Source organism: Parasteatoda tepidariorum, chromosome 6 (genome assembly GCF_043381705.1).
Source record: "Parasteatoda tepidariorum isolate YZ-2023 chromosome 6, CAS_Ptep_4.0, whole genome shotgun sequence".
NCBI classification, from domain to species: Eukaryota; Metazoa; Arthropoda; class Arachnida; order Araneae; family Theridiidae; genus Parasteatoda; species Parasteatoda tepidariorum.
In genome coordinates, this window is record NC_092209.1 from 24,821,142 (window position 1) to 24,844,255 (window position 23,114).

At 31.1% G+C, this 23,114-nt stretch overlaps 1 protein-coding gene across 1 annotated transcript in view; it reads left to right on the forward strand.

Annotated features, from left to right (window-relative positions):
* The window catches only part of LOC107453315 (extracellular serine/threonine protein CG31145), a gene marked incomplete in the record, with an annotated part of 32,585 nt that extends 10,161 nt beyond the window's left edge, over positions 1-22,424 (forward strand). Inside the window, 8 exon segments of the mRNA XM_071182101.1 lie at positions 2,095-2,337; positions 4,458-4,582; positions 5,899-5,977; positions 8,166-8,258; positions 12,508-12,620; positions 15,176-15,466; positions 19,617-19,698; positions 21,072-22,424. Coding sequence (XP_071038202.1) covers positions 2,095-2,337; positions 4,458-4,582; positions 5,899-5,977; positions 8,166-8,258; positions 12,508-12,620; positions 15,176-15,466; positions 19,617-19,698; positions 21,072-21,348 — 1,303 coding nt within the window.
* Between the last annotated feature and the right edge of the window lie 690 nt (positions 22,425-23,114).

Below are 23,114 nucleotides of genomic sequence, written 5' to 3' on the forward strand. Positions count from 1 at the left end.
CTAGTTAAACGTACAGACTTTAAAGAACTTTATTAAAAAAATTTGGGGAAATAATTGGACATTTTAATTATGTAATACAATTTTGAAATACGTAAATTGTTAAAGAACTCTATTTCCTAGTCCACTATTAAATCTCTCCTTCACAAATTGATGAATTCGTAAAGTTCAAAATTGTGAATGGTCCCCATTCAAAATTGGACATTTTAATGAAAATGTATTCTTTCTGTATTGGCGTACTTTTATCATAGAAAAAAAGTTACTGGTTATTTAGAGTTGCCATTTTTTTTTTTTTTTTTTGGCCCACTACGAGGTGAGTGGTTATTTTCAGGTCTTGATGACATTCTTGTGAGAACCTCATGTATGTTTTACAAACAAACTATTAAGCCTATTCAAAATATGATTTTAGAGGTATTATTCTAATATAGGTCAATGGAATATTAGACTAGGGCAGTCTGAAGAAGATTGAGTCGGTTATCAAACAGTAAACCACTGACAATAGCTAAAACGGCGCTCGTAAACATTAGGCACCGCATAGATATAGATTAATTAATGCCTCCACACGGTTCTTTGAAGGTAGTCCAATCAGACCACTTCGAAAGTAAGTTACATAGTGAAAGAACCATTTAATATGAAATCTATGTTTTAAAATTTGTTTAATTTATGAATATGATTGGCTCGTTTTATTTACTTGAAAACCACTACAGATTCTATTCTCAAATATATATGATAAATTTCTCTCAAGTACTTTTTAAATAGAATTTGGGTTCATGCGCACAAGTGGTTCAGTTTTGAAATAATCTGCGTGGAAGCTTTCTGATATAGGAGGTGGTGACTAAATACGACACTCAGGTCGTCACGTGGATGCTAATTAAACACGGTGTACACATTGGTTCTCAACTCAGCAATTTCTTTCGAAACTTGAGAAGGATACAGTTATCCATTAGAATAATGTTATCCAATTCGAACGAAATTATACAAGATATAGTAGCGAGCCAAGATGGCTCAGGGGATAGAGCGTTCACCGCCCAATGTGGTGAACCATCACCTCCTACATCAGAAAGTCTCCACGCGGTTTCTTATAAGTAGTCTGCGCAGATTATTTAAAAAGCGAACCACTTGTGCGCATGAACCCAAATTCTATTTTAAAAGTTCTTGAAAGAAATTTATCATATATATTTGAGAATTGAATCTGTAGTGGTTGACAAGCAAATAAACAAACCAATTATAATCATAAATGAAACAAATTTTTAGACATATATTTGCTACCACTTTCTAATTTTTAATAGATTTTATATTAAATAGTTCTTTCACTAATTGGTTTACCTTCATAGTGGTCTGATAGAACTACCTACAAAAAAACGTGTGGAGGCTTTGCATTAACTGAAGTCCTAGTCCTAGTGTTTTGATTCTATTGGGCACCTGGGCCGCTAAGCGGCCCCTATCCCATTCATCTGGAATTTTAGAACAGTTTTGGTTGAGCAATGAGGTAAGCAGGCAATGGAGTTGCTTTTATGAATGTTTCAAGTTCTTTGCTTGAAAGGAATCAAAAATAAATAGAGCAGCTTGCTCTAAACTGTGTTTGTTTGATTTTGGAGTTGTTCAGAATTGTATCAGCATGAGTAAACGTTATTTTCAGAAAGGTTGATGCATTAACTGAAGTAGTGGTTACTAAACATTAAACTGTAAAAATTTTAACCGAAAGAGTGGTAGATAATTAATGGTGCAAAGAGGAACCTCCGAGTACAAAGTGTTAAAATAAGCTTAAAATAGATTTTTTTCCTTACGTTAATTAACATAAAAATTCCTTTCTTCATCGTATATATATATATATATATATATATTCAACAAAATAAATAAATACAAGAAAACACGAAGAAAGTTAAAAAAAACAATAAGTTTCATTTATTGCGNTATATAATATATATATATATAGTTTCTTGCTAACGCGTAAGTTATATTATAGTCTAGATTAATTGTATTTATATAAACAATTAAAAAAAAAAAGTGTTTCTTAAATCGTGTCTCATACTCTTAAACATGGATACATTTTGAAGAATCACCCTTAAATATATATTTTTTTTTTTCTATTCAAAGGCCGTCTGTTACTCCCAATTACTCAACACCAAAACAACCTTTCTCAAAGAAGGGTTTGAAATCGCGATTCATCAGAGAGTGCATCAATATAAACATCACTCGTAGTCCTGATGATGATCGAGACACATTTAATGACTTGGTTGAGATACTCCAGAATGAAATGGGTGCCCAGACAAGATCTGGCCGTCATCAGTATCAACGCAAACGCATCACCATGAAGGATATCCATAACATAGATGTTGGGTGAGTTCAAAAAGCAAATTTTGAAATTCATTTTCTTTTATGTCAAATACCATGTCCGCCAAATTTAACAATTTTTAAAGAAGTTTTTTTCCCTTTGGTAAAAATGACTTAAAATGAAAATTACTAAACTAAAAATTACTTACATCTCGTTACACTCGATTTTTTTTAAAAGTTTTTATAAGCGGAGCAAGTTGTCATCTCTGCATAGATGCCGTAATATACCGTTACCCTTTAGATTTTATTGTAAGTAGTAATTTATAGATGCCAACTTGTACGGCCATTGAGAAATTATTTTCGTAGTGGAAGTAATATTTACATTTTAACGTACAAATCTGAATTTTAAAAATTAAATTGTTTTACTTACCACGATAAATCAATATTTCAAATCTGTATAGATAAGCCTATGTTTGTTAAACAGCTTAATTTTTAGAAAAATTTTACTACATTAACCCTTTGACGGTCAGGGAAATGAGCAGTTTTCGTTTCATTAATTCGCGCAGTATTACGTGCAAACAGTTAGTCGAAAGTGGTATCTGTTTTCCACCTCCGTTCTTCCGAAAATGTCACCCTTCTCTGGCGATGCCAACTGCTCAGTCTTCTGGAATTGTTATAATAAAGTGGTAGCAAATTATGTAGTAAATTTCGTTGGAGAAGGACAGTTACGCCTACTTTTTAATAGAGTAACCGGTAGAAAATGTTGCTTTAACGTTGCATTTTATATGTTATCATAGTTTTTGATATTTAGTGGTGAAAAAATTACTTAAAAGGAAAAATACTAAACTGAAAGTAACATGACTTTCGCTATCACTAGGAAATACTATTTTATAAAGCGGGGCAAGTTGGCATCTCTGGATGCGGTAGATAGCTCGCCTCACGCGTTTTAAAAATTTCTTAAAGTATTCGTAGTACATAAATAACAGTTTTTACGTACTTTTCGTTTTTAACATAGTCAATGCAGAATAATAATGGCGAACGAGCTCAGCTCGTCAGCACGCATTGGGGAAAAATTTCATTACGCGAGTAGTGCTCGTTACTAACCATTACGGTCAAAATCTTGCTCCCGAGCGGAACTCGTTTGCGCGCATTGTGAGGCACGATTCGATTGCGAGCTGAACTCGTTCATAACCGTCAAAGGGTTAAGTATTGTAATTCTACCACTATCTAAAATCTTTCTCAACTACCGTACAAGTTAGCAACTATGATAATTTATTAAATATAGTTAGGTTATTGTTTTACGCTTATTCTTACTTTAAAAAAGGAAATTTATCCCATTTACTCATTAACACGGTAAATAACTACAAACTAAATTTGCAAATACTAGACAGAATTTTTTGTTTTTTTAAAAAGTTTCGCATGACATATCTGGAAAAAGTGATCTATTATGTAAGTCTACGAATTGTTTAGAAATAGTGGTGGATAAAAATCTACTAAATTGAATTTCCAAGAATCACAATTAATAAACTACCACTTGAAAATATTTATTCGCTGTCCGTAGCGGATAAATATTTTTGACTGGTAGTTTTTTAATGTGTAATTCTTGGTTTAAAAATTTGATTAATTAGATTTTTATTCACCACTATTTCTAAATAATTCGAAGGCTTATATAATTCGCCACTCATTTAAAATGTAAACAAAATTAGCCAAATATCTTCATATTTTAGTTTATAGTTATTTACCGTTTTTTAAATTATTTTGGTGCGTACGGGGCAGTTGGCATCTCTGTTCTTTAAATGAAAAGTTACAATCATTTAGGCGCATTCATATGTTTTCATTCGAAAAATAAAAAAATATTTGGACATGCTGAAGTTTCATTATTTCCTGTATTTTGTAATAATTTTGAGATTTTTTAAGCCCAGGAAAATACCATATTATCAAATAAATGAATAAAATCCTCAGTTTTTAGGGTGCAATATTAACTCGACTATTTTGGCACTGTATGTTTTTTATTTATTCTACACATAATACAGTTATTTAGCCTCGTAGGATTTTTTTTTGTGTGCATAGGTATAAGTACCTTTTTAAATTTATAACTTAAGAAAAACACTTTACTGATGATACAATATCCGTTTATAAAATATTTATTAGGATTTTATCATAATATTATTTGTTTTTGTGTTCAGAAAAAACTTGACCCTCATGGAAATGTTTCACTTGGATATTAGTGACCAGGACTTGTACACAGAAGACGATACATTGGTGCAAAACTTACTAGTAGAAATGTCAAAAAATCAAATCGTTCATGTTGGTAAGATAACCGATGCGTTTTTTCCCTCTTTTTACATTGTCGCGCCAATTATAGAAGTTTAGCTATTTTCTATTATCTTACAAATTTTTATTAATGCTGGGTATTAAAAGATTAGTACAGTACACGCGCAAAAAAAAGGAATATTTTTTGATCTAATGATCGGATCTTTGGATCAACCTTAAGGATTCGAGGGAGTGAACTCGAATGTGCAAATTAATTAGTGAAACTGGTATTTTTAGTAACGAAATCAGACGCAAAAACGTTCGTTCGCTGAATAAACATTCCTTTTTTTTCAACAAATTCGGATTTCTGACCTCCAAAGTATTAAGCCGCTATCTAGGAAATATGTTCCTCATAGTTTAATCAGGAGAGCGATCCAAAGTCTGAACCCCTTGATGTTAATTTGCGTTAATTTGACTTTCTGCGCATGTCGCCATATCCGGATAACTTTGGAAAATTTTTTGCACTCACGTGTAAAATTCGTTTTTCCAAACATCTTTTTCGGCAAATATTCATTATTGTTTTATTTAATTATAGCAGAAATTTTTTTGAACAGTGAGACATATAATTTTTCATATCATTTTAAAGTGTGTAAAATTACAATGGCGGAAAAAAAAAACATAATTTGAGCGAAATCGGTTAAATAGTTCTTGAGAAATTGAATTTTAAAGAAGTCGTGTAATTAAAAATTTGATTTCTCAGGAACTATTTAAACGATATCGCTCAAATTTTGTATTACATAATTTAAGTGGCCTAAAAAATTGTTAACCTTATAATTTAAACTTTTTTCGACAATTATTTAATAAAATTATAGAAGATAATAAATATTTACTGCAATTAATTTATTTTCATAGAACCATCTTTGGATAAACGATTAATAATTGTGAGCTAATCTTTTTTAATTCGCTTCAGAAATTATCTAGATATGGTGAAATACGTAAACAGTAAAATTTACATTAAGGGGTCCAAACTTACGATTACTCTCCCGTCCAAACTATGGGGAAATATTTCCCATATTGCGACTATTCCCTATATTCAAGGGGTCAGAAATCCGAATCCGTATTTTTATTCAAAGAAAGTAAGTTTTTGTGTCTGATTTTGACTTAAAATGTCATAAAATATCGTCTGCACTCATTAATCAGCTTAATTGAGGTTACCCCTTTGAACCATTAAGAATGAATCCTAGATCATTAGATCAAATGTTGATCTGTGTGATCTTTTTCTTTAGCGCACTGTACAGATTGTATTTCTAAACACTATTCATCAGCAAAAGTATTTAATTCGCAGTATGAATGAAATTTATTGTTTTTTTTTAGAAGAGAGAGCTGGTGGGACTCAGTTGAAATTAATCATTACATTTTATGATGGGAGTCAAGCAATGATGAAGCCAATGAGGTAAGTTTTGATTTATTTTTATGCGATATATTCATTATATTAGCATACCTGCCAATTTTCAATGTTTCCGAAAACGGATTTTCAAGTTGTAGTAAAACAATTACCGTAAAACTGTCTTACTCAAAAATATATTTAAATTTTGACTAGGTTAAAATTTGCTATCGTAAAGACTATTATAAGGATCCAGTTTCTGCAAAAGCTTTAATAAATTGGTAGCGAATTTAATAGGAAAACTTGTAGAATAAGGATAAATATGTCTACTCTTTAAAAATGTCACCGCGAGATAATTGCTATTAAGTTGCATCTTATATGATACTTTAAACTTTCGATATGTAGAGGTGGAAAAATTCTTTAAAATGAAAAATAACTAAAAAAAACTTAAATTTTGCTACCACTTAAAAATATCGTTTTGCAGAGTGAAACAAGTTGTTATCTCTGATGTTATACTTTGAAATATTGATTGATTTAGTATCAGCACTGCAGCATTAAAATTACACAACATATATACAATTATTATACAATTTTAAAATTCTTATAATATTGTGGTTGCTAATTATTAAGATGTAAAGCATCTTATTTTTAAAATGGTGACTGTTGATGGTGCCTCAGCGGAGACATCGGAGTGCAAAGGGTTTCAATACGCGTCCGGAGCGTAGCAGTTGGCATCTCTGCTACTATTGTTTCATTTTATTTGATAAAATTCTTTTCGCTTTAGAGTCTTTGGAAAAAAATTAGTAAGAAATTAAGTGTATCGTATTATTGACCACACTAAACATACTTTTCAGCAACTGCGAAGTCTTCAGAAAATATTTTTCATAGTGGTAACAAAATCAATGTATTAATATCATAAAGAATTAAAATTGAAGGGATTTTTATTCAAAACAATTTTCCGGCCGCGTTTGGGATGTGCAATGTCAGATGTAAAGAGGCTGATTTATATGTCATTTTGGCCAAAATCAATTTAATTATCAAAACATAAGTTTCTTGACCAGTGGAGAAATTCTTCCAGGTGAAAACGAATTGTTAAAATATATGACTTATTAACCGTTTGAATTTGAACTATTCTTTAAGCCAATTAAATGGCTGAGCACGTGAAATATCCTCAGTGGTAGATGGATCATGGGTTAGAGTCCCCTTGCCCCCGTCAGGCTAACCGTGTGAGGTTCTCGTGGTCTTCCTATCTATGTAACACAAATGCGGGTCAGCTCCATCAAAAAGTCCTCCACGAAGGCAAATTTCTCTCAATACTCGATCTAGAAGTTCCCTTGTCTTCTGGATTGGGTTCAAAATTACAAGACTACGGAGTTGAACATTAGTAGCCGTAAACCCATTAAATTGGGTCGGCTGTTCAACGACGGTTATAAAATAAAATAAAAAAATTAAATAGCTGATAGTTCTTTAAAATCAGGGCTTCCAACTATAACGCTTTTTGTAAAATATTTTATAAAGTGTTAAACAATGAAACCCTAAAGCTTCCTTACTTAGCAGAGATGCCAACTTGCTCCGGACAGCAAATATATATTTTAAAGTGGTAGTTTATCAATTGGGATTCTTGGTTTAATAAATTCAATTTAGTAGATTTTTATCCACCACTATTTCTAAATAATTTGTTGGCTTATAAAATTCATCATTTTACAGTAATTATGTTATGCTATGCATTTAAAAAAGCAAGCAAAAATAGTAAAATATTTGCAAAATTTGCTTCGTGGTTATTTACCGTTTTTTCTAATTATTTTGGCGTGTCTGGAGCATTTGGCATCTCTGAACTTGGTCACTGTTAAGTTATGCTACACCGTTTAAAAAAGTAAGTAAAATTAGTCCATTATTTGCAAATTTTAGTTAGTAGTTCATCGTTTTTTATCTTATTATGGCGTGTCCGGAGCAGTTGGCATCTCTATATCTTAGTTGGAAAAGCCATCGTTTCGTACTCTGAGTACTAAAGAGAAAGTAAGTATAAGGGGTTCTGTAAATTTTTATTACCATATAAATACTACATTTTAAGTTTTCCAAGGACCGTATGGTCCAGGTAAAGTAAAGTTTCAGTTTAAGATAAAAGTTCTGCAAGTTTTATGCTTTAAAATCGGAGCATCAAAATCTTTATATTTAACTATATATATAGAGTGTGTTATCAAAAGAAACTTAGAATTTAATCAAAGCAAATGACAGATTCTCTCTTTTCGTCAGACAGATTTGATCGAAACAAAGAAACACTCCCAAACCACTTCTATTTTGTTGACTTTGAACGACACAACAGCGAGATTGCAGCATTCCACCTGGACAGGTAAATAGTCTCTCCCTTTTATATATATTTACCTTTTATAACAGAGGTTTACTTTATACTTTGCTTTGTTTTATTTGTGATAAATTATGTAAAAATACTCGTGTTACTACATTCATATAGCTCGCACAGTTCTTAAAAAAATGACACATTTAAAATTAATGTCTATTTTATTATCATCTAACTACAAATTTTGTTTGAATTAACATACACTTTCTATTAAATAAATAAGCTTAGATCAAGTTTATTATAAAATTAAAGGTTTTTTTCGAAGCTCTTTTGTCAAAAAATGAATAAACAAATAAAATAAAAAGCCTCAGTTTAATCACCTTAGTTGCTTAAAGGCGTAATTTTAAACAAAGGTATTTAAGCTCTTTCGTCAAAAAATAAATGAATAAATAAATAAAAATAACAAGCCACAATTGAATTTCCTTAGCTGCCTAAGGGTATAATTTGAAACAAAAGTATTTTTTCGAATCTCCTTCGCTAAAAATATGAATAAATAAATAAATAAGAAACGTTCGTTTAATTGGCTTAGTTGCCTAAAGATATCATTTTAAACAATTTACACCATCTTGCCATAAAGAATTATCTAAGTTTTAAAATGAACTTACAGCTTGAATTGAACTTTTTTTTAAATTGCACTTTGGTGAGATTTTTTCTATCACAATTCAGTTATATTTCAATCGCAACTTCACGAGTTTTTTCGTCTAGAATAAGGAGTTCCTTAAGTGAGTGTCGCCAAACTCCTAGGCTCCATGGAATGAGACTAGGGGTGTTGCCAGGTGTCTATGGCTTCAAGTATAATGAAATCTATTAATAGTAAGTTATTCAAAGGAAAAAAAAGTTTCACGATAGAGTTGACAGAATTTTTGATGTACGTTAAGTGTGAGTATCCCGTTCTTAGTGAAAAATATATAAGGCTTCTCATTTCCTTTTCTACTTCCTACAAGTGCCAATCTGGCATCAATTTACCTGCTCTTAAGAAAAGCAATTGCTGTTCTTAAGAACAAATATCTCTCGAAAATGGAAATCAAAAAAGAAATACGTGTAACTATATCAAGATCTACTCAACGATTTGAAAAGTTTCGCAATGTTCACCTATTACACTAAATAAATTCCCAATATCTTCGTGTACGGATAGTAATAGCCACTTATTTCTATTTTCTATTATATTATTAATATTTATTAATATGTTATATATTATTATTATTATTAACATTTTAAATACATATATTATTTTTAATATTCATTTATAATTTTACAAATGAAGTATTAGAGTAGATTTTTTAGTATAAGTTCATATAAAAGGATAAAAGCGAGAGAGCCTCTTATGCATTAAAACAAATCAAACCTGGTATAAATTGCATTTACTACCACTTACATTAGTTACCACTTAAATAGTTTCTACTTCATAATCTTCCACACATGTGGTAAATAATGCAAGTAGGAAAAAAATATAATATTGCAGACGAATATCATATGAGTGTGGTGTCACTTGAAAAGGTTTGAGAATTTCTGACTTTGAAGAAAATTATTAAAATCAATAAATAATTCGAAATTTTTGAAATTTTTTAAGAGCTTAGACAATGCAGCATTGCCGTAACTTTTTATATATTAAAAAAATAGTGGAGAAACACTATTCATTTTTACAATACTGTAGCTTTTATTCCTATAATCAGCGTACACTGGTTCTTCCTATAGCTATGTTTATAATTAGCGTAAAGAGCACTAGCTCTTCCTAGGGCTATTTCTATAATTAGAGTACAGAGCATTGATAATCTAAGCAATTGAGCTAACAATCATAAATAACAGTTATGAATACATGTTAGATATTAACATAACTTAAAAACTAAATGTCTAATTAGTTAAGAACATACATCAGATATGGAATTAGTTAAGAACACATTAATTATAAAAATAGTTAAGAACACGAATAGTACTGTAAAACGTTTACTAAATAATTTCCAAATATGAAACAACATTTACTGCTTTTCTCAGACATACTAGTACGGGACTTCTTATAGGTTTTGAAAATAGATGAAGGGTATATTTATAAGTAGTTTAGAAACCTAAGCTACAATTGCTATCTGTATCATAACCATCGATTATAAAAGTAATAAAAATGTAGCTATGTGATTCAGTAGTTTTTAGCTCTGAGAAGTACTAAAATTAAAACGAGCAAACAACAAAAAAATAAATAAATAAAAATTAAAAAATAAATAAATTAATTAATTAATAGCTTGAGATAAAGCTTTAAACTACGAGAGAGAACGTTTTCCCCTCAAGAAACATATGCTACCATCTATTCAATTCCTCTAACATTGGCCCAGCACATGCAATTCATAAATTAATCGTAAGAATCATTATTCTTATATCGTCTGCTACGAGATATTTGTAGAAGGAAAAAAAAAGGAAGATCAAATTCGCAAGACTAATTATCGAATAAAGATATTGGCATACACTTTAATATTTAAGGACAATCAACTCGTACGTCATCACGACACTTTTCTAAGAAGTTTTTCTAGCCTAACGAGCCCAATGGGCCTTCTCTGGTAACTCAAACTATCAGTCGATACAGTAGATTTAAATAGTTAACACGCTATCATCATAATTTAGTGCCGATGACACTTTCTTTTGCATATTTCTATACGATTATATCATGAACGATGATTATATTTATAACATGAAGTAATGAAATACTTTCCTGTGTGTGACTAGTTTTAAAAATATGTTTTTTCTTGCTTTATTCCAAAAATAATTATTGGATAAAGATAGGAATGCGTTAATTTATGCTAGTGTTTCAAAATGCTTTTGATATTGTGCATTTATGCAAAAACTTTAGAGTTTCTTATGAATTCCAAGTCTCTTATATTAGATTTTAGTTCAATCACTCATAACAAGTCTTTCTTTCATATTTTTGTTTATTTACTCAAGTTTAGCTCATACTAAAAACAAAGAGAAGAAAATATTTACTTTACTAACGTTTCTCGAAATATCTTTAATTTAAAACGAGTGATAGCCCATGCCTTCCGTATAAAATTGCATTTTATTAAACATGAAACAAATTTATGAACCAAAACAAATGGTGAGAAATTAAAACACTTAAAAACAATTATGATTTACTTCACAAAATGTACATTTGTCTTCATTAACACATGACGCGCTTGAAGAATTAACATCTAAGCATTTCAAGGAACGAAAAAAAAAGTAACCAAACGATTTCAAAGAACTTCATAAAAAACAATGTAAAATAATTAAAGAAAACTATAAATTCATCAAATTGACCATTTTCTAAGTTTTTTTTCTCCGTAGTGTGGCACTTAAATCGTCTGAATTACTGTTACCATTTTGCCGTTTATTGAAGGAAAAATGCCACTCAAATGTTAGAATATTAGAGTAAATAAAAACGCCTTTTTATTTACTCTAATATTCTAACATTTGAGTGGGAATCATAAATTTCTTTGAGATATAAATGTGTGAAAAATTTTTCCATGGTTTTTAAATATATTAATATTCCATGTATCGATATCAATTTCATATATTGATATCAAAATTAGGGATTAATATATAAATATTTTTAATATGTAGTAAAATGGAAATGTAGACTGCAAAAAAGTAGAAATATGATGAAAGATTACAACAAAAATGACCGGAAGTAGCACTTGCCAATAATTGTACTAAGCTGTTTTTTTCTTTTTTCTTTTCATTAGTCCGTATTTTTAAAGTTTTTTTCATGATAAAAATTAAACTAATTTTCATGTTCTCTCTGATTAAATTCTTCATAATTGCTACTATTCTTATAATAGAATTTATATTTGTTTGTAGTCTCCTCTTTCAAAAATATTTATATATTCTAAAGTGGCGGAACATATTCTATAGTGACGGAACATTACGCATATATCGTACTATACATTACACTAAATATTACATTTGCCACGATACTAATTCTCCCAACTAATTTTTTTCATAATAAAATATAGTTTATTCCAACGAAGTTAATAGCAATGTGAAATTTAAGTATCTATGTTATCGAAAATCATATTTTTTGACTTTCCAAACTAAATTTCGAACCTGCTGCGTTATGCTTACAAGACTTTTGCCTCCAAAGAATGTCTAAGAAGCGCTTTTCGTTTACGTAAAATATGTAACTTATGAAGAACTCAACTTATGATCTTCTCTTTATGAATGTTAAATATGTGTTGATTCCAATATTAAAACTATTTAACACTTTAATATTTAAAATTTATAGAATTCTTGGCTTCAGACGATGTCCTCCAGTTATCGGTAGAATATTGAATATTACAACAGAAATATATGCTGTGGCTGATGACGATCTCCTGAAAACCTTCTTCATTTCGCCAGGTAGGACAAAACTATTACACTAGGTCAAAAAAAAAAAATTCGTTGCATGTATACAAGTACTTGATCTTACCTAATTGTGTATTTGCAACTCGAGAAGTAAAGTGGTTACGTCTAACCATATGCTTTGAATTAGATTTAATTGGATATCTGTAACCGCGCTTGTGTCGAATCTAATTGGTTTCTGAATTGATAAATGCCACGATTTACCGATTATGACATCATTTGCAGGTTTCCAATTCTAGTGTGGGGATTTCTTAAAATTAGTTTTGCTCCGAAAACTACAGATTTTTTTTTAAAAATAGTATTTTTTAATTCAGTTTATTTTTTTTTGTCTGACTGTACAAATTTACAAAAAACGTATAAGTTTATATGAACTGATCTTTAAACAACAACATTGACGCAAATTTAATGTTTTATGCAACGTAAATTTAGTTTTATGCTAATTTACATGTTTACTTTAATTTTAAAATTAGAATACTATAGTAAAAGTCAAAGCAATGCGAAAAATAAGAAAAAGGTGTTGCGAAGGGGTTGTAATTTTCTTATTTTAGCGAAAACGTGTCAGCGTAATATTTGATCTAAAGGTAAAACAGAGTTGGACATTTTACACTTAAATTGTTAACACGCCACAGTAGCCAAAATATGTTGTTTCATCCAAAAATATTATAATTTTTCCTACCACTATTTTATTTTTTATAAGACGCTGCGACCACTGTGTTCAGAAAAGTTAATGAATATTGTTAAAAATGAATGTTTCTGAATGTTGTTCTAAATGTTAGTAAAACGTTCAGTGAAACTTCAAAAATAAATAAAAAGATATATTTAAAACTTATCAAATGAAATAGTGTTTGTTATAGTTTTGAAATAGTGTTTGAAATTGTTGAATTAAACAACGCAGGTGGGGAAATGGAAATATATTCCCCAAAAATTATGAGAAAGTCTAATTTGAATCTGGAAAAAATTCCAAACGTTAATGGCAATTAATAAAGTAATTTATAAAAATTTGAAGGAAAAAAAATAATTTGAGGAAGAAAGGAATCATCTTGCTATTTAAGAAATGTCGGAAAATGTCCCCGTACATCTTTTAGAGCATATTTTAATTTATATATCTGGTACGCGATAAGCTGTGCGATTTAATTTTGGAAATATCTAAGATATAATACTGTCATGCAATTGAAAAAATAACTTAACACTTTCACACCGGGAAAAGAGAAAATACTGGTAGAAGAACTATTTCAATATTAGATAATATTCGGGAGGAGTTAATCTATTCTCAACAATAACAATTCACTGTAAGGAAATTTATCATGGCGGAGAAGCAATTCAATATAAATATTGCATCCGTTAAAAACAATTGGTAGTTATGGATTTTTATTATTCCCGGAAAAAAACTAAAAAATGAAATTTATTGGTACCAGTTTTTACTCCGGTGCGCTGCCAGGATGAGACAATCTAGCGTGACCCACCAGTGGGTCACCCCGGCGCGAACGTGTTAAGTGCTTCGCGATAGAGGTGGTATGACAATCATTTTCTATCTCTTACTAATGCTATTCGTTGAAAGAGAATTTCAGAAAGCAGAGAAAACGAAATTGATTATTGAAAAAAATTTTTTTTTTTGTGCAGCTTATCATACGAAAATGCCAAATACATAAAAATATTAATTTTGTATTTTTTGTCGCTTGCGTTAATTTTTCTATCGCTCAGAGAAAGAGGGTAAGTTAATTTACTTAGAGGGTAAGTAAGTTAAGTTACATACCCCAATTCTCTACTACGACGGGAGTGATAGAAAGAAGGCGATAACACATTTCAGTTTATAGTGTGAAATGTTAAGGTCATGTGTTTATTTAACGCATAAACACATAACCTTCAAAAAATCTTAAGTGTCTTTCATTCCTTAAAATTTTCGAAATTTATTCCTGTTCTTTATTTGCACATTTACTATTCGCAGTACCATTTGTCGAAATTTTTTAAAAAAAAATAAAGCCAGGAATTTTGGGATAAAAAATTTATGAATGAATCAATCAAATGAATTTACAGCAAGGTTTTTTCTTCTTTTTTTAAGAGCCTTAACTATTTTCTACTGTTGATAGTTTCATCAATTTACTTTTAGGTCTCGGAAAGTTCTATTGGTGAAAACACAAGCCTTTTTTTAACAGTAATGCAAAAGGTTCTTTTTTAAAAGAAAGTGGTAGGATATTTATCGTTTAACTCACCAGTAACTTTCTAGCCTTAAGTGGCTGGTGGCACAGAATATATGGCGCAAAAGAGCTTGTATATACAACATGTTAAAACTTGAAACGAAAGTACGCAACATCTGATACATGCTTTTAATTGTAAACACCCCACCACTTTTCTTTTTAATGAAGACACCACTTGCATCGCTGTATAATGGGACATGTTCTTTCACGGACAAAACTTTCCGGTAGAACAATTCTGCAAAACTTAATTCCGATACTTTACTAAACTACACAGGAGATAAAATTAATATTAAGGATTCAATTAATATTTACAAAAGTCACGCAGAATATTTTATTTTGCATTTGTTTTATCCGTAGCTCAGAATTACTGTTTCCACGGACAGTGCAGCTACTACTGTGACACGGGACACGCCATTTGTGGCCAACCAGACGATATTGAAGGTAGTCTTGCGGCTTATCTGCCACCCGATCAACTCAGTGGCCGTAAATCTTGGAAGAATCCGTGGAAAAGGACGTACCACAAACGTCGAAAAGCAGCCTGGGAAACCAACGATGATTACTGTGATGCTGTTCGCAATCAGAAACTCTACAACAATACAAAGAGGCTGGCTGACCTGATTGATGTATCCATTTTTGATTTCCTTATTGGTAATAAGGGGTTCAATTTTTAAAAACTAACTTCTATTTTGACTGACTGTGTGCTGGTATCTTTGTTTTTTTTTCTTTGTTTTTTTTCTTCCTTTATTCATACGCCGGAGTATCGAATAAAATGAGANAGAAAAACCTGGTACGTAAAACATTTCATTCCAGCATTTTTTTCGAAAAAAATGAAATATCTGTAACTATCAAGATTTCTTTTATAATTCTGGCATATATATAAAACTGCTTCTTTTCCAAGATAAAGTAGTTATTGCTGAAATTGTTAAAAAAATAATAAGTAAACTCCTCCCCAAAACTAGCTATAACTGGAAAGGTTTAACTACCAGCCTTTCCTCGTTTCCGTCTCGCTTTCACCCCTGAAACTGTCATGTAATTAAAAAAAATAACGTCAAATAACGCTTCGCGATAGAGGTGGTATGACAACCATTTTCTTTTACTTGCTAATGCTGTTCGCTAAAAGAGAAATTCAGAAAGCAGAGAAAGATATGTCAATATATAAAATGATACGAAAATGTCAAATATATAAAAATCTCAATTTTGTATTTTTTGTTGCTTATCAGCCGTTCGGAAAAAGAAAGTAAGTTGTAAGTTTATTTACTTTTAGATACCCGATTCTCTGCTACGACAGGAGTGGTAGAAAGAACGCGATAACACATTTCAGTTTATGATGTAAAATGTTATGGTCATGTGTTAATTTTAAACATAAGACCTTCAAAGAACCTAAAGTGTTTTATATTTATTAAAATGTTCGAAGTTTCCTCCTTTTCTTTATTTGTTCTTTTGCTATTCGCAGTACCATTTGTCGAAATTTTTTTTAAAAATAAAACCAGGAATTCTAGGATAAAAAATTTATTATGTTCTTTTTTTAAGGAACTTTAACTATTTTCTACTGCTATTGCTTCATCAATTCACTATTAAGTCTCGGAGGTGAAGCACAAGCCTTCTTTAACAGTAATGCAAAAGGTTCTTTTATAAAAGAAAGTGGTATACGGTATTTATCGTTTAACTCAAAGATAACGTTCTAACCTTAAGCGGCTGGTGGCACAGAATATATGGCTCAATAAAGTTTGTATATAAATGTTCAAACTTGTAACGAAAGTATGCAACACTTGCTTTATACATTTAATTGTAAATACCTACCACTGTTTTTTAATGAAGACACCGATTGCATGGTTGTATAATGGGTTCATGTTCTTTCACAGACATAATATAAGACCAATTCTGCAAAACTCAATTCCGTTACTATACTAAACTCATGCCTACCAACTTTTAATCCCTTCCATTTTAATTTTTCCCAGTGGTAGTAATATGGAATAAAAATTTTAATTGTAGGCAAAAAAATACGCTGTATTTGAAAAAGCTGCAGCTGACAACCATGACAGTAATACATATCAATGCATATGTTTATTTTTTTTAAGAATAGTGGTGATAAAAATCATTTTAAAATTAATTTTATAAAAGAAAAAAGCAGTATATATTTCTTACCACTATAAATATAAAAATAACATTTTACGCCAAATGCGTAAAAGTTGGCAGGTATGTAAACTACACAGGAGATAAAATTAGTAGTTACAAAAGCTATGCAGATTATTTTATTTTGCATTTGTTTAATCCGTAGCTCAGAATTACTGTTTCCACGGACAGTGCAGCTACTACTGTGACACGGGACACGCCATTTGTGGCCAACCAGACGATATTGAAGGTAGTCTTGCTGCTTATCTGCCACCCGATCAACTGAGTGGCCGTAAATCTTGGAAGAATCCGTGGAAAAGGACGTACCATAAACGCCGAAAAGCAGCCTGGGAAACCAACGATGATTACTGTGACGCTGTTCGTAATCAGAAACTCTACAACAACACCAAGAGGCTGGCTGACCTGATTGATGTGTCCATTTTTGATTTCCTTATTGGTAATAGGGGGTCCAATTTTTAAAAACTAACTTCTATTTTGAGACAATTACATGATTGCGTATGCTGGTATATTTTATTCATATGCCGAAGTATCGAATAAAATGAAATAAACTAAAAGTTCTGTATTCCAGTTTCGAAATATGTCCTGATAAAGGCATACGTCTGTTTTCCTCTAACAAAATCTGAAAATTCGAATTCAACGGAGATCTACGGTTTTCATTCTAATTCAGATTAATGAGAATATTTTTTTAAAAAAAGGCACGTTTCTTCTAAGGTTTTTTTAAACGCATGTTGAATGAACATGCAAAAAAACAACAACATTTATATATATATATATATATATATTTATCATTTTGCTTGTTTTGAACCAAATCGCTGTGGCCACAACAGTGGTTGTTGCTGTCGTAGGATAGTAAGGCAAAGAGTGCGATTGTTCTTGTTTTCCAGTGGCGCCATCTATGGTCAAGAATTCGACTTCTGCCGCACCCATACATTACATCTGTTTACATTATCCGAAGCCATTCATGAATTCATTCACCTACAAATCGTAATTTTGACCTGAACCAGAAAACGATCTATCTCCAATTTAGTACCCCCAGAGGTAAAATTCGTTTTTGTAACATGGAGGACTTTGTGACCTGATATATTTAACGAGCACTAGTCACCATATATTTCATGGGGAGTTTTCGGTCGGCTGGATTCGAGCTCCCGCTCTAACGAACGCGAGTCCAGTGCCCTGCCAACCAGGCTATCCCGGCCCATGGTAAAAATGTTTCATGGGGATGTAAGAGAAGTATGTGAAATAAAATGAAACAAGTAAATACATATTTTATCATTTCCCCTTTCATTCATTGGATGCAAAATAAGTCGCAATTTTGTCCCTTAGTATTAGCTGGTACTTATGACGAAGTACTCTCAAATATGTTTGCAATCTTACTATATAAGTAAGAATATACTACTATAAATAACTTTCTGCAACCTATCTAAAACTAAACTCAGCGGCGCGACAGCCCATAGAGGGCCAAGATCTCAGTTTTCTTGACCTTGGGCTCCGGGGTGCAGGAGCAGATGTTCCGGTCAGGTGGACAGCCGAACGCGGAACCCCCTGTGTTTAATTCCCTAGCATGCTTGGTACTCATTCATCGACCCACTGAAGGGCTGAGTCTACCTTGCCCGGCCCGAGGATCGAACCAGGGACCTGTGGCACGACAGCGCAAAGCGCTACGGCTCAGTCACCAGGCGTCAGCAAGCTATCTATTTTACTATAATCTACCTTACTATGCTATCTTACAAAAAGTAAATTTCTTCTGAAAGAGCAATTGCTCGAATTGGAAATCTAAGAAAAAAATCCTACATTTCACTTTTTTTTTAATCTAATGAACTGAAAAGACCATTGAAGAGCTCAGTGGAGGAAGTAGGAAAGAGACAATTTTAGGGGTATTTATTTATCTGGGAAATTAACATAAAGTGAGTACTATTACTAAAAAAGTAATAAAAATTAATAAATATTTATTAATAAGTATTTTTTGCATGGAATTTGGATAAACGAATTTTACAATTGGATGCAAAAATTTTTCAATTCGTTTAAAAAGTTCTCGAGAAATGGCGATATACGCAAAAAATAAAATTAATATTAAGAAACTTTGAACCTCTCTTCTAACCAAAATATGGGGACCTATTTCCCAGATTGAGACTACCAGTTATATTTTGGGGGTCAAAAATCCAAATCATTCATAATAAAAAGTATGCTTATTCAGAGCAAGTACGTTTTTGAGTCTGATTTTTTAACTTAAAATATCGCCTGCACTAATTAATTAGAATATTTGAAGTCACCTCTTAAAATTAAATCTTAGAACGTAAAGATCCGATCATTATATCAAAAGTTATTCAGGATGGTCCGTTGATTACTTTGTGCACTGTACATAACGGTAATTCGATTAAAAATTGTATGAGTTTTCAAACCTGTAAGCATGACAACTTTCCCCTTCGTGCTAAATTTCAACCGTGCTTAATTCATCAAGATATGGTACATTAAACATTATTTTTTTAAGTGAGTAATATTCACAATAATCAAATAAAGTCTAAGTTTTCGCTTTAAAAAATAATGTTAACATCAAAACTACTTTTTAATTTGACTCAGTTTCACTGCAATTTATGTTCTGTTATGTTGTTTATGTAATTTACAGTTGCATTTACTTAGTTGATTTAGTACGTTTATTCTTTTATAGGAAATATGGACCGCCACCATTATGAAACATTCAAAATTTTCGGAAACGAGAGTTTTATTTTGCACCTTGATCATGGAAGAGGGTAAAGTATTAATTTATATGTATATATATAATAAAGAATAATTTTTTCAGTAATGAAGATTAATATAGATTAAAAATTGTATTCTTGATTTAATAGAAATTTCCATATAAATTATAAGATCGATTGCACATTAAACTACAAATGCGAAAAAAATATCTCTAATTTCCATCGTAAAGATACTCTACATAGTATATAGAACATATTTCCTAACAATATATATCTATAAATTAAGTAGTCTATATTTCTCTAATGTGGCATCACAAATTCAGGTATTTGTCTACCTTTTGGCAACGCTATAGTTATTATTCATTTTGTTAGATTGTCCTTGGATATACGTTAAGTACTTATTTAGAATGATTTGAATTTTTACAGAAATAAAAACTTAGTTATAAAGTAATTAGTTAGATTTATTTTTGATCCTAAAATGGCTGTAGAAGTTTCGAACATAAACGGTGCTATGGTTCTGCATACTTCCATACCAATTATTGATGACGGAGCTGGAATTTTCCGAGAACTATTTCTGTCCTAGCTGCTCAGTGGATAAAACGTTCGCCTCCCAATGAAAGAAACTGGGTTCTAAAATAATTTTTAAAGGTTGTTGTTCATTTACGTCGCACTAGAGCTGCACAAAGGGCTATTGGCGACAGTCTGGGAAACATCCCTGAGGATGATCCGAAGACATGCCATCACAATTTTGATCCTCTACAGAGGGGATGGCACCGCCGCTTCGGTAGTCCAACGACCTGCACGCGAAGTCGACCACTTTACGGTAGAACAGTTTAACGAGGATCAATACCGCACACTCTCGGTCCCTACGCAGACTGATCCAAGTGGTCACCCACGCGCACACTGACAGTAGCCAGTGATGCTTGACTTCGGTGATCTGCTGGGAACCGTGTTTTAACGATCAGTCCACTACTGGAAAGTTTTTAAAGGAAAATAGAAAAGAGTTGCATGGAGATGAAAGTCAGGCTAACTGCATATTTTTATAAGCATATTTTGATCACCATTTAAATATGGCAGTCATACAATGAACAGTTTTCTCAAATACTTCGTTAAATTTTCATTTTTAGTGAATAGTTTGATGCGAGAACAAGGTAATTACAGTTTTTCTTCTTCATTTAAGTCTAGTTTTGATTGTGTACAATATTTATAGATGTTTCGATAAAGTGCAAAAGTTGAAAAAAAAACTAAAATCAGTTCTCTCTTGTATAGTAAATAGTTAGAGAAAAAGATTATCCAAACTTATTTTCTCTAACACTTCATTTCCCGATCAACAACTAATTGTGAATCTAGACTTACCTTGAATCTATCTTCTCTTTTACTTTCTTAAATTATAATACAACAAATTGTATAACATTAAACTTTTCTAGATTTGGAAGATCCAAACACGACGAAATATCCATCTTGGCTCCCCTGTACCAATGCTGTTTCATCCACGCCACCACATTCGAACGTTTGCTTCAACTCCAAATCAATCCCATGAAATTATCTACACTAATGCGCTGCTCAATGTACAGCGATCCCTTGAATCCGATTCTGAACGATGCCCACTTGAAAGCTTTGGATCGAAGACTTCAAATTGTTCTCCAAATCGTAAGACAATGCTTCCAAATGAAAAGTGAAAAATTGATTCTTTATCATGGATAGGATCACCCACAAGTTTTTCTGTAATGTGAGAAAATCTGAATCGTGATGAACTCTGATATCGTTCAAAATTCGATACAATCTTATATAACAAGACAAGTTTAATCACATCATGGTGTAATTTAATCCTTCAATTTAATTACATGATACTATAATTTAGCTGGAACAGATGATTCAGTTTCACACTGTGTAAAAGTTATTGCGAATTGACAAGATAATATGGTTCAACAGGCCGACATTATGGCTGAGCATTGCAATCAGTTATAGACCCATCAGTCTATATAAATTATACTGCAGTAAAACGGGGTAGCTTCACATGGTAAAGGTAGAACATTAATGGTGGTAGCTAGAGCTTTCAATGGCCCTTCTTGTGTTGCATGACACATATCTGACAGATCAACTGAACTTACAGTTGTGTAAAGTATAGATCATTCTGATTTTCTTTATTTTTTTGCTATGTACAAAAAGAAAAAATATTACATTTGAAATTTGAAGTATTAACATAGATTTTTGCATTATCTGATTGTGCAGTGTGCATTCGGCACTATTTGCTGTTTATTAACCTTACTAAATTCCTGAAAATTTAGGTAGCACAGTGAATTGAGTGAGATAAGAACTTATATGTTATAAAGATATGTGAGATAAAAAATTATGTGATATGTATGATATAAAACCTTATATGTTATAAATTTTTTATCACAGCAAAGAAAGAATGCTAGATAAATTAGTGAATCGGAGTGAGTAAGATTTGGGTTTTCACGAAATTTGCACTAGATTATTTTGATAAGCTATTGTAACTGACTAAGAATTCACTTAAAGCATTTAGAAATTTGAACTAGCATCAAAAGGATTTCGGTGGTGCAAGGTGGTTAGATGAAAAATTCGGACTTTCAAAAGGTGTTAGGTGGCACCGAGTGTTAAAAATCAGCATACCAACTGCATTTTATATTAGAAGCTCGTGTAAAATTATATTTTTGATTGATCAGAAGTTGTACAAATTTTTATAATTAGTTTTTATGAAACAATGTGCACATTTGTTTTGTGTTTGAAATAAATCTCGTTATTTTCTAGAAAAAAAAGTTGTTGAAATTTCTTGAACATTATTAAGGGGGAAAAAATTCTAAAAAAAAAATGCAGAGATGTCAACTTCACCGCTCTAGTCAAAAGATTTTATAAGATGGTAAGAAATTTAAAAAAAAAACTTTCTTATAAATTTAAAAGATTTTCCATCAAAAAATATAAAAACAAAATGTCGTGTAGCAGTAAAAAATAAGTTTAAAAAATATTTATTAAACCTAGAATCAAACTCAAAAACATACTACTAATTTTTTTCTCTCATAAAAACGGAAAAGTTTAAATTTTCTCAAAATGAGAATTTTTTCGGTGGTTTGAAAAATATTGATGTAAAACTCATCACAGATAAGTGGAAGTAGAAAGAGTGTAAAAAATAAGCTTATTTTTTTAAAAAAATTTGCTTTATCGTACTTCAATAAATATGTGAGATAGCTTCCTTTTAAAGTTTGATAAACCGATTTTTGTTTAGCAGAAAATAATATACTGATGCAAATTAACTTTATCGAAGAAGTGGTAGTAAATATACATTCAAATTAAATGGATACTTTCTTCTTTATACTACCATTTTAGCTAAGAAAATGCACTATGTAATGAAGCAGATTTATAGAAGACAACCCAGATGTTCGAGTAGCACACAATGCATTAACGAAATAACAATAAAAATAATCTTTATTTATTTAATTTTGCCAGTACTT